The sequence below is a fragment of the Tachypleus tridentatus genome, chromosome 6, assembly GCF_004210375.1.
Source record: "Tachypleus tridentatus isolate NWPU-2018 chromosome 6, ASM421037v1, whole genome shotgun sequence".
NCBI lineage: Eukaryota > Metazoa > Arthropoda > Merostomata > Xiphosura > Limulidae > Tachypleus > Tachypleus tridentatus.
The window spans coordinates 97550327-97563613 of record NC_134830.1 but is presented as its reverse complement, the minus strand read 5'-3'; the positions used below and the strand labels follow the sequence as shown (position 1 = coordinate 97563613).

The 13287-nt window shown below is 34.1% G+C and overlaps 1 protein-coding gene across 3 annotated transcripts in view; it reads right to left on the bottom strand.

The window, feature by feature from the left end:
* The window catches only part of LOC143253133 (uncharacterized), a 91535-nt gene that overhangs the window by 15918 nt on the left and 62330 nt on the right, over window positions 1–13287 (bottom strand). For all 3 annotated transcript variants that reach the window (XM_076506460.1, XM_076506462.1, XM_076506461.1), the window contains 2 exons: window positions 3201–3285; window positions 1861–1914 (listed from right to left, as the gene is read on the bottom strand). In XM_076506460.1, coding sequence (XP_076362575.1) covers window positions 1861–1914; window positions 3201–3285 — 139 coding nt within the window. The remainder of the gene's footprint in view (window positions 1–1860; window positions 1915–3200; window positions 3286–13287) is intronic.

Genomic DNA, 13287 nt, shown 5'->3' with positions numbered 1-13287 from the left:
GCACTGAAACAATCATGGGTATTAAAATAAATATATAATGGTAAGTCCTTAACAGAAGTTAACAATAAACCTAAAATAGCATTATTTCTGGTAGTTATTTTAAATTACTTGTGAAGAAAACCATTCTGAAAAGTATTAAAAAACCTTCTTTCCTCACAGTTTGATTCTAGAATTGCTCAATCTATATGCCTGAAATTAAAAAGTACTTGTTATTATGACCTCATTAACAGCTGAAATCTTAATCTCAATGTGAAGTTTCTAATGAATTCCATCAGTATCACATTTGGTTGTCTGTAATAAATTCCCACTAAAACCTTTTCCCTTTAATATCTACTAATTAAAACCTAAAAAGTACTTGTTATTATGACCTCATTAACAGCTGAAATCTTAATCTCAATGTGAAGTTTCTCATGAATTCCATCAGTATCACATTTGGTTGTCTGTAATAAATTCCCACTAAAACCTTTTCCCTTTAATATCTACTAATTAAAACCTAAAAATATTCAATCTCCTTGCTACTATCTTTGATATCCTCAACTTTGACAGGATGTAACTTAATAGCTTACACATTAAATAGCCTGGGACTTTGTATTTCAAAAGACATTTCAATCATCAAAATCATCTACATTTAACCATTTCAGTTATTCCCATTATATCAAAATATTCAATTCCTATCATTGTCCTGAGTCATCTATTTTATTTCTTACACTTATAGCATTACAGTAATAACAGTTAAGCCTATCCTTATAACTACTACAATGCTCATTTCCTATGTTAAAGTCTTCTCTACTTCTTATTATTTTTGCAGTTAGATTTTTCTGGATCTCACCACTGTCCAGTTCTAGTTTAAATCTTTTCTTACAGCTGAGTTAGTAGCCCTTGCAAATAAGCCAGCCCCTAACCTATTTAAATGTAAACCACCCATTTCAAAAAGTTTCCTTCTCCCATTGAGCTGACCCCACAAGTCCAACTAGCCTATCTGCTCATCCTTGCAAAGTTACCTAAGCCTAGCATTTAGCTTTAGTAATCTACTCCTAATTTCATTCCCACAATTAATTTTTGGCAATATTTTGGACACAATTAAGTTAATGACCCTTTTCTTAAAATGCCTTTATCAACCATTTGTACTAATTAATTAAATCCTCTGACCTACCTTTCCATACATCATTAGCCCCTACATGCACCACAAAACTGTATCTTTGCTAACCCCCATTATTGTATCTTCTGCTCTGTCAATTTGATCCTCAACCTGTTCTCCTGAGTAGCATAATCTGATTCTTTTCTCCCTTTGCCCCACAGACTATTCTATCCACATACCTTATGAAATAATCATCTATACCATAACCTCCTTATTATCCACATTTTTCTGTGACCCTTTCGTTTTTCCTCCTTCTAATAGTTCCTCATCTGCAGAAGCCAAGGACTGAAATTTATTGCTCAACAGAATAGACTCATTAAAAGTAAATTCACTATTTTTAGCCCTATTAGTACTATTTCTAACTTCCTAAAAGTTAATGTTAGCTGATGTATTCCTTGCATGTAAAAGTATAAGCTCCTCTTGAAATTCTCCTGTCATTTACACAGTCTACACTTCTCTTAAACTATTGCCTGAACTTTAATTAGGATAGCCTCCAACCTACAAACTCTACATACAAGTTGCACATCTTTATTACTAGCTTCTTTTTAAGTTTATGCCAGTCCAAAGGTTTCAAATAAAAACTACCCATTGCCCCTAACAAACTGTGAACACTTAATTCCTACACTAGACTTAATTGTTGTATTTATAAATTACATTTGTAGCCTAAAAATGTTGTAGGTGCATAATTCCATTAAAATTGAATCAGTCAAAAACATTCTTACCTTTTTCACAACTAATGTTTTAATTTTCCTGCCTTCAGTTTCTTCCTCTCTGAACTAATTAACATATAAATAAAGAAAATATATTGCAAACAATTCAAAGAGTATGGAATTTTACTACAAGTAAAATTTAATAAAGAGTCAACTAAATTGTTATGAACTCTATGAAGCTTGATGTTAAATACTGTTATACTGGTAACCTTATGACTGATTAGAATGCAGAATTGTGGATGATACTGATTTTTAAAAGATTCAGTAAATCTATATGATTATTGTACAATACATGCAAAAAATTATGTTGGACTACTGAACATATTTTAATCAAAGAGAGTATTCTTAACCTTATTGTTTCATATGTTAAGAATTTATACTGAAATACCACTTGATAGAAGTACAATCATGTCATCAAATAATGTTTCTTGACTTATAACTAAATGAGTACAATTTCATCACAAAAAAAAATGAATATTTTTAAAAATTGTAGGCTTTTGCCTTCTTTTATTTTTTTACATCAAACAGATTTAATATCAAAGTAAAAGTACATAAAATTTCACAAACAGGATAGCTGCAGAATTAATTGTTTATTCATTTGCAAATATAATCCTAAAAATTTACAAGTTTTAATGCAACACATTTGGGAGACAAAAAGATGGTGTTTTTCACGAACACAGTATCTGTGTAGTGATTAGAAGATATATGTACTCTTTAACATAATGAATTAATTAGCACCGATAATTTTCCATTTTCCTCATAACTAGACATTTACAACAGTGGTAAGGGATGGTTATTATTGGGGGCTGGAAGGGACATCCTTGATGGGCTAATAAACCCCTTTTCTGTTTCTTTAAAATTTTATGAATTTATATTAGTACAAGCAAAGGTACCCATCCCCAGTGAAGGAAAAGTTTAAAAGTTGATCTGGTAAAAATACCTGTCCACTGACAAGAAAAATTTAGGTTAATGTGTCAATTATTTCATGGGCTTTAAAAATGTTGTGTTGCACCTTTGGTTTTACTCAGAGCCAAAGCTATGACAAATGTATACCATCCATGTGAAAAGTTACTGTCGAGTATCAGGCATACTAAGAGCTGCTCAACTATAACATACATAACTTTACGTCATGTCACATTTTGAAATATGAATGATAGTGTCATTACTTTCTTGTGAAATAAAATCTGACATCAACATTATTCCTACCTGTTCTCCCATCATTTCAAAAGTGAGCTTTGCCTGCATGCACAGCTTTTCAAACACAGTGCAGGAAGCAGCTGCCATAAACAGGAAACAAACATTTGGACAGACATCACAGTTCACTATATATATATATGATACTTACAACTTACCAACTCTTTCAAGCTTACTTTTCCCTCAACCAATGGCATTTTTTTTGCTCTTTGATGACTCCATGATTTCTCAAATGTCTTTTCACTATAAAAATTCTCAACATTAATGATAATGTGTAACAAAATAAGTTCAATATCATTATAGACAAGGTATCATTCAACATCTTAGTGCTGAATATAATACTCAGATATTAATTATGTGAAATTCTATATGATGTTTAATTAAGGTCAGTATAAACTTATTGGAATAGAATTACAGAGAAGTTTCTTTCCTAATCTGGCTTATGCCAGTTATTAGTATTCTACGTGAAAACAATGTCCATCTGAAAAAACAAACATGTTATTCAACAGCAAACAAACATCTCACAAGACCTGTACAATGTTTAAATCACAGGTATCTGGATTAGAGCAAGTATTGAAATATTTAGGTGAAAAACAGAGAACTAAGTAAAGATAATTATACAAACACATAATATATAGAAGGATGAATACACAACAGCATGAATCTTCTGTGTACCACATTATGTATGTCAATATGTATTAGTTACACTTGTGTAAGTTAATTGAAACAAATGATCACTTTACAATATTTTCAGCATGGCAGCCTGTGTAGGCTCGCTGGACCCACCAATTTCCTTTAATAGTCATTTTATCACACAGACAGCGTCATTAGCGATGTTTTGCAGTATGATCAATCTATTTTTGGGACATATGACGAAATTTTGAGGAATATTACATCATTCGAAATTGCATTAGAAGGGCAAGAAGACCAGTCAAAAAACAATTTCTTACCAACTCAATGAAGAAAAAACGGTATCAATGGGGTCTGAAATACAAGAACTAGACACAAGAACAATGGAGGAAGGAAGGTGTTATTCTGTGACGAGACTCATTTCTTCGTACAGGGTAAAAGAGGTCTGCATGTTCGCAGATCTCCAGTTGAGAAACTTCGAGAATCTCACATCAATCAGTTGGTAAAACATCCCTTGAAGAAGATGTTTTGGGGCTTTTACAGCTACCATGGTGTTGGAGGCTTACATATCATAGAAGGTATGATGCGAGGACCACAGTACATCGAAGTTTTGCAGAAAATAGTTGTTCCAGAATTGAAAATGTTTTCCAGATGGATCTGGGATTTTTCAACAAGATCTGGCTCCATGCCACACATCAAAACTTGTGAAGAATTTTATGACTACAATGCAAATAAAGGTGTTGGACTGGCCTGGAAACTCTCAGGACTTAAATCCTATTGAAAATCTTTGGGTGATTTGTAAAGAAAGACTTCGGGGAAAAGACTGTACTACAAAAGATAAGATAATTGAAGCCATAATTAAGGTGTGGTACTGTGATCCAAAAATTAGTAAAGACTGTAATCAACTCGTGGACTCGATGCCAAAGCAGATTAATGATCTTCTGAAAAATAAAGGAGGTCATATCATGTATTAATTTGTGAGTAATGTTTGGATTCTTAGAAATAAAATGCAAAAAATTGAAAAAAATCGTAATTTTCCATCTTGTTTCAGTTAATTAGCACAAGGATGTATATAAACACACAATAGCATATCAGCAGGCAGTAATTAGCATAATATTATTAACACAGATATACATTAAAACACAAGTCAAAACTTACACAAAACAATTAAAAGATAATTGAAATTTATGGCATGATAGTTGAGACACGACAATCATTGTATTTTACCCTTAGCTAATTTTTTATGAAAATCAGAAATTTCATGATTCATCATGTGATCTAAAATGCAATGATTAGTTACTGAACTAACATATATAAAAATGTATTTAAAGTTTTATGACTCATAACATTTCACTTCAAAATAGATTATAAATTCCAATAACAACCTAAAACCAATATTAGGCACACTCAATGTTAATAAGGTTTACTCTCTACCACTCCTCAGAAAACTGTTTCTACAAAATATTTAAGTCTCTACTTATTTGATAAAATGTTCTGATAACATAATCAATAATCAAGTCAAGTAATCATTCCATTCAGTTGAGATGTCCACTAATGCTTATTTCTATTTACACCATACTTTCATAAGTGTAACATGTTTGACATTCCTGTAAAAAATGAGGTTGGATCATGTTCTAGTTTTTCTTCAACTGAATAAGATGGTTATATTTTTCTAACAATGTGATTGACTTATCAAAAAGATGTGGACTTAGTGTACTTGAAGTTTCTTTAAAGATTTTAATAAGGTTTCACACAAAATATTAGCTAAGAAAATTAAATTGGCAAGGATTTGGGCAAGAGTTAAAAAAAGAAGAAGAAATGATTGTAGAAAATTAATTATAAGAAAAAACAAAATTATATATTAACCAAGTCTAATCAAACTAGACCATTGTTACTATTGGAGAATCTCTGGGGTTAGATCTTAGGCCTTTACTTTTTCTTATTTACATTAATGATATTTAAAAAGTCATAATTAGTAAAATTTGTTGATGGTATTAAACTCTTCGGTACTTCTAACTGTTGATGATGTTAAGGTGTTACAGAAATTGGTTAGTTTAAGAAATATTTAGCAAATTACCTTTCATTATTAAAATGCAAGAAAATACATGAATGACAAATATCTTAACATAGTGGCTGAAAAATCACTTAAGCTCTTGAGGTACTCCTCTGTTGCTAGTAACAAAGCTAACTGAATTCTAGTGTATTTATAAACACACTGATTACAAGTCAAAAGGTGTAGTCATCTCTATACAGATTATTTGTTAGGCTTCACTTGGAATACTGTATTAATTCCAGGTATATATGGGTTATTTTATGGGGATAGGTTAATTACAGTCTCTCAACCTATTTTATCTTGAAGGCAGCAGTGCAAGAAAACACAAGTTTAAGAATTTGAAAAGACTGGTGAGATTCCAGTTAATTAAAAGGGTACTTAATAATGTCCTGAAGAATAAAAGATGGTATTATGTTTTTACTTTTCCTCAAGAGTGGGTGGTCAATAATATCCTTAAAAAACAAAGGGTCCCTTATTGTCCTTACATATACATTCATTACTTATCTTTAACTCAACTGTTAAAAGAAAATTGGTCCATATTTCATTCATACATATGATGTGTTCTTACCACCACTGAATTGTGAACTGAATAATTTATCTCACTGAGCATCTAGGCCTTTAGAAATCTGTTTCTAACCACTTGTAAAGTCAGAAAGTGTCAAACTGTAGCTATAAAGATCTGCTTTGGTATTGGAGCTTGTACCCTATGATTACAGCAAACCAAAACTGATAAATAATTAACAATTGTCTTCTTGTGTTAGGAGCGATATTCTACCTTGTCTTTCTGTCTAGACAACTGTATCTGGTTTGGAAGTTTGTTATAATGAGTTGAAACTGAGTTAACCTTAAAACAATGAGACAAGTCCACTTATTAATAGAGCAGAAGTTCAACAAGATAGTAATTATGAAAGAATTTCTTTAGCTTAAACAGAGTTTGAGAAAGAAAAAGACTGAATTACAATGTACAAAGACACAATGAAAAAACCTTTGTTCAAAACTTTATATTTATCTTTCTAAACTAACAACTTGTAAAAATGTTTAATAACAAATAGTTACGTGACATGTTAAACTTTAGTTGAATTTTACAACTTACAAAGAGAGGACTTGTATTTCACTTACCAAGGCTTGGACTTTAGAGAGAGTTATGCCAATGCTATAATTTTCTTGTACTGCAAGTGTATTTACAATAGGTAATTCTCTTTACTCACAATTTTTTTTTCCTTTTTATGCTGCCTTCAATATGGAAACATTTTTTCTCTTAGATAATGGATGCTACACGTGTACCCCTATTTGAATTATGTACTTCAACATGTCTCTCAAACAAATCATGCATCATCTCTCTGCCAGCAGGAGAGCACCACAATTACATAATATGTTAATCCCTCTATTTGCCATTAATGAACCATTAGTTCGAAATTTGGCAGAAGACATAAGCACCATATGATTGTGGGGAAAAGGGTTGGATGTGTGAGAAGAGGATAACATTTATCAGAAATACATATTCAGTATATGAAAATTATAACTTCTGATACAGTACTTACCTCCTCTCACAAAGTTAGCTAGAATCCCACTGAAAATGAGGAGGGACTGGTGCAAGGGAAAAACAGGTATACCTCTCAAAAGCATTCAAAGGATACCTTTCTAAAGAAAAGAAGAGGAACAGGTCACATGATCAGAGGAGGGGCACCACATCACTTACAAACAAGGTATCTCTTTGACATTATCAACTAGGAAAGGAGAAATGGTTACACCCAAGACAGTGTAATGTGTGATCACAAAATCCTATTTTAGAGAGAAGACCATACTAATTTATTTAATCAAGGCATGGCTTGGATGGGCAGCTATCCTCTTCTGTTTTACACATGTTGTTCATGGATTGGAGGGTTCAGGACAGTCCTAATTGTGAAACAAATATCATGAGGTGTTGACCATCCAGAGATCTTGTGAAATTCTCCATCTTGAAGTTGAGCATGTGGAGGCACAAAAGGAGCATGCAAATCAACATAGCATATAGTGTGAATTAGTTTGTAATGTACAAAATATCTGAGCAGGCAACACTTACAGCAGAGTAAGATCAAAGGTCACTGAAAGAAAAGAAAGTATTAATGAAAACTTGCACAAACATCTAGAGTATAACAACAAGTGAGAGGCAATACCCTAAGGAAGCAGAAATTGCAACATGATGTATGTAATGGAGATGAATGTCTGAGGGATGATTCACATTCCCAATGGCATAATCTCCTCCAAAGGCCAACAAGGACAAGACACAGTAGAAAAGGTGAGGTATCATATTTAATGGGAGGCAATGTGAAACAAAGCATATAGATAAATTGACAAAGAGGAATATGCCAACTGAGGTATCATATTTGATGGGAGGGAGTGTGGAACAAAGTACATAGATAAATTAACATGTAGTAATAAGCCAACTGAATTAAATGATGAGCACAGTTGGAATGGGTAAAGGGATAAAGTTCCAGAGAGGAAGAAGGATGCTAATGGATAAAAAGATAAGTACAGAAAACCTTGAAGGAAGCTTTGTGGACAATATAACAACAAAGGGCACACACTAAGCATAGCAGTCTATCTGGATCAGGATGAAGTTTGAAATGAGAAATTAACTGAAAGGAAGGGTTACTCTTGAGAACTGTTGAGGTTTGAGGAAGAAAGGAATGATCAAGATAAAGGAAAAGATAGGTTTGATGATACAGTGAGGAAGTTGATAGCAAACAGATCCAACTGATGCAACCTGCAGGCTAAGAGGAAAAGGAAATATGCCTTAAGGGATATGTGAAACAAAGGGCACAAGGTAATTGGCTCAAACAGAATTAAAGTAAGGAAATGGAGCACCACATTAATCTTCCAATCTGAAAGTGCTGGATGCTTAGGTGACTGATCGGTTAAAAAATGGCAAGGACAGGGAAAAGAAAGGCTGTGAAGTAACTTGAAAACATAAAGTATGGGATAGGGCAGCATGATAACCCTTCTCCAAAAGTCATGCAAGAAACTCTGAGCTACCAGCAACCATAGGAGGAGAAGCTGGGATACTCTGAGCCAGAGCCCAAGTACAAAAAGCATTCAATTTCCACTGATACACAGCCATGGATAAAGGATAAATGAAATAAGCTAAATGAAATGCCACCCAGCATTACAAATTGGATCTTTTCACCAGGGACTGGACAAAAGCCAAGCATGAAGATGAAGGACATGAAGTGCAGGATGCAGAACTAGTGATTGAGGTTTGATGAAGAAGATTGGAAAATAAAGGAAGAAAGACAGGAGAGAAAAACTGTAACTGAAGTAATTGAGGACACCAAAATTTAGTAAATCAATAAGGAACAGTCAGAAGTACTTTGGACAAAGTGGTATGGATATGGGAGCCTACCTAATGAATTAATTAGATAGGAAGAAAAACAAAGAAACCTGTTTGACCAATTCTGGCTGAAGACATCTATAGCTAAAGCCTGAAGATGGTGAGCTGGGAACCAAAGCAAAGTTACTGGTGATTGAGGGCAGTTGGGTCAGGAATGATAACTCACCACAAGACTGAAAGTACTCAATATATGACACACCATCAAATGAATGTGATGATCATGGGTCCAAAAGAAAACATAGGGATCTCGACTAGGTGCCACCTCGGTGACTGACATGAGCCACCACTGCTGAATTGTTAGAATAGATTATGACAAGGTAATTTCTGAAGATCAGAAGAAATTAATCCAAAGCCCAACAAACAGAAATGAGTTTGGGGACATTGACATGATGCAAATATTCACCCACAGACCAATGATTCTAAGCTTACTGGTGATCAATCCTTGCATCCCAGCCCAGGAGAGATGTATCCATGAGCAGACCCAAATCTGGCCACAGAGGAGGGAGCAAGACACCTGCTGATGTATGAGCCTTGTTCAACCACCATCAAAATTGTCTAGAATGTAAGAAGGAATGGTTAAAAGACCATCCAGGGGATACCAAACAAGATTCCATTGATTGTGGATGGCCTACTGAAAGGATTGCATATTAATTCAGCAGAGGGATGTGATTGGAGCCATAGAAGCCTGCATCCTCAAAAGTAACAGAGCCAGGAAGGAGAAAGTTGGAGCCAACTAAGATGGATGTTGAAGAAAATGCCCAGATAAATGAGGTGATGAATAAGATGACGGAAGAACTTCTACAATTTGATCACCTACCCCACCCAAGCAGCTTCAAAAAGGAGTTGATAAGTATTACAGGTCAACTCCCATTCAGAACAAGCAAGAAGCCAGTTGTACAAGTAAAAGTAAAAATACAACCCTAAGGCATAAAGATGTGGCCAAAGGTTTGCATTACCTGGCAGAAAACAGGCCAAAATGTGAAAATAAGTAAATAAGCATTGGAGACATCCATCTTGGTCTTCCTCAGACCCAGAGAAGCAGCCCACTGAAGAGTAGTAAGATAGAATTTCATGGTGAAGCATGGAATGTGAACATTTTTATTGAAACAAAAACAGGTCAATGATTGGTTTCCTGTCTCCTGTCTTTCTGGGAACTACAAAAAGGCAGGAGTAAACCCTCCTTCAAACTGTATGAAGCAGATTCAATAGCCTGTTGTGTGAGAATGTCATGTACCACCTCAGTCAGATGCTGAGGAGGAAAAAAGGAAAGAGACACACAGGACAAGAAGAAGGGTAAGAAAAGGTATGATGAATCCTTCTGACAAAACTCAGTAAACCCAAATATTGAAGATGAAAGGGCTCCATCTATGAATGAAGGTCACCTGATGAACTCCCACCAGATATTAACCCATCACATAGTCACCAGAACCATTGTTGGCATATCATGTGAACAGTGGCACTATAGGATGGAAGAATGAGCAAGGGCTGGGAAGAAGCAAGAGACAGGAGTTGATGCCACACTTAGCTCTGGCTGGGACAAAGGGATTACCAGATGAAAAATTGTAGATTGTTGTTGGACCAACTCAAAATATTCCAGGATCATGTTAAACATGAAACATCTCAAAAACGGGACCATCAGCAGGTTCTACAGATAAGAAGCCAGGAGAGGTCTGTGATAACATAGCATCATGGCCCAAAAGCTTCCAACAACAAATAAAACACATTTGCAGGGCCAATGTGGAAGTTAAAAGAAAATAAGGATGTCCCCATAAAATACCTTCAGCATTCCTGCAAAGATCCTCAGACAGGAAATAGATCAAAGAAAAGTACTCTAAAAAATTCATGTGCATAAGATAAAGTTTGGAAGACTGGACATTGGTAAGATGAATGGGAGATTTGTGTCCTCCTACCCAATTAGGCAAACCCATAACCAACAATTGTTGGTACAGATATGGACAGTCAACCCTTTGAAAGGAAAGGGTGAAATGATCCAAAGCCAACAAAAGATGAGGCATATTAACACCGTTACCTAACTGGGAAGCGAAATGTGAAATTGAGTATCAGGAGACAGGGAAAAACTAAATAAGTTTGGGAGACAGAATCATGATGTAGATCATAAGAAATAGAAGCAACAGATAAAACATCATATATGTCAATGAAATCCAAGAAAGCCAATGAGGTAGTGATGTATTTAGGAAGGCACTAGAAGGGGCTCAGCTCCAGAACCTATGGTCTTAATAAGGACCCACTGATAATTTTATTCTAAAAATTATTAGATCCTGAGCCCACACAATTTTAAATGCACCACTGCAATAAAGACCTAACAGAATTCTCAAGTAGGGTTTGGGAAAGTACAATGACATCAAGGGGGATGGACACATGATTAAAATCATCATCAGCCTGGCCAGGCCTGAAAGGCTCAGAAGTGAAAGGATTACAGCAAGAGATAAAAGTTGCCTCATATAATGCTCAATCTCCCTGCAAATAAAGGCCAATAATTCCCCAAACAAGTCATATGCACCTGTAACCTGAATTATGATATCAGATGAATAGGACATAACTGAAGTGGTAAAATTTACCTCAGAATTCATGTTTGATACCAAAAAAACAGGTGAAAGTTTTTCATGGCAAAATATGGGTTAATCAAACACTTTCGAAAACAAAGTAAATTAAATTAAATTAAGCTACTTTGAGAAGTAGGGAATGAAAAGAAAGACATCTGAACTCAAGCATTACCAAATTAGAGGTGATGGTTCGGCAGTATTGCATAAAAGGTTGTCACATGCCTTGTGATAGTAGTGCTCTACTATTGGTAGAGATATAAAGCATGATGATTTGAATAGCAGTGAAAGGAAGGCTTGTAGCATGCTTTATAAAAAGTTTGTACAGAGAGCGGGACAAAATGAAAAAGTTAATATTGTGAACAGAGAGAAATACCATATGAGTGGATCATATTATATACCAAATTCTATGATATAATATTCTTAGAATGCATGTATCACATATCACTATTGGCCAATCCAAGGAACACTACTCTCAAGGTTTCGCCTAAAATATAATGTACTACTGGAAGTCAATGCTGTCAACATTCTTGCAAATTATACAGATTTATAGTCAAACAAGATCCATGATTAGAACAGGTGTTATCTCCAGAGAATAAAAAAAATAAAGGTAGCTGGAACAAAATTAGCTTATTTAATCACATGTTGTATCAGAACTGTATTCACTCAAATATAACTGATAGATTCAGAATAATACTTTATTACAATAAGAAAAGAGAAATGCATGGTTATACTTATATACCACAGAAGCAGGTTTACATTTTGCTATTGACACATGTAAGAGACTTATAGACACTTTGTGAAAGCTTGCTATGACTGGTCAGCTTCTGTTCATACCATGATTCTTCAAAGAATGAAACATCTACCATTGTAATTAGTATAAGCTGAATGAGAAATCACTCGCATTTCAAGTCACAGGACTGATTATCAGATACCTGAAACACAAACCAATGAACTTGTGTGTATATGTGATTATATTTTATAACCAAGTTCTGTTTTGTCATTGTTATAACATTATAAATTTAGATTATAATTTTTGTGATGTGTAGCAGTGAATTGGTAAATATAGATATAAAAACTTAATTATTATTAAAAAAATTCAATTTAAAATGCATGATAATGCATCTTTACTGCAAAGATTAACCATTGTGTATATCCTTCTGTGTATTAGCATCCATCACCCACACTTGGCAGGATCAATTACTATATTTTGCATGATAATTGGAAACTGTATGGCATTGTATATGGGCTGTTAGGTTTTAGGATTTTTACCAGAGAATGGGATTGAAAATAAAAACACAATTAACTAGGGAACATTTTAACTTTTTAAAGACTTTGAGATCTTGATGGGAACAAGGAGATCTAAGTAATAACAACTGTTGAAATGTGGTGTTAAAAACACTGATCTAAACTAGAAGGTATGAAAGAGGTAGGGTTTAATATAATAAAACATGTATTACTGTCTTGTAAAAATGTAAATCTAGATTATAATCTCATTTTTAACTGAATGATTAAAGAAACCTACATATAAAAGAACATACTGGTAAGATAGTAGATGTATAAGATAATACTTTGCAGAACATAGTAACCAGTACAGAGACCTAGATGGAGGATATGGTAAATATAAAGAC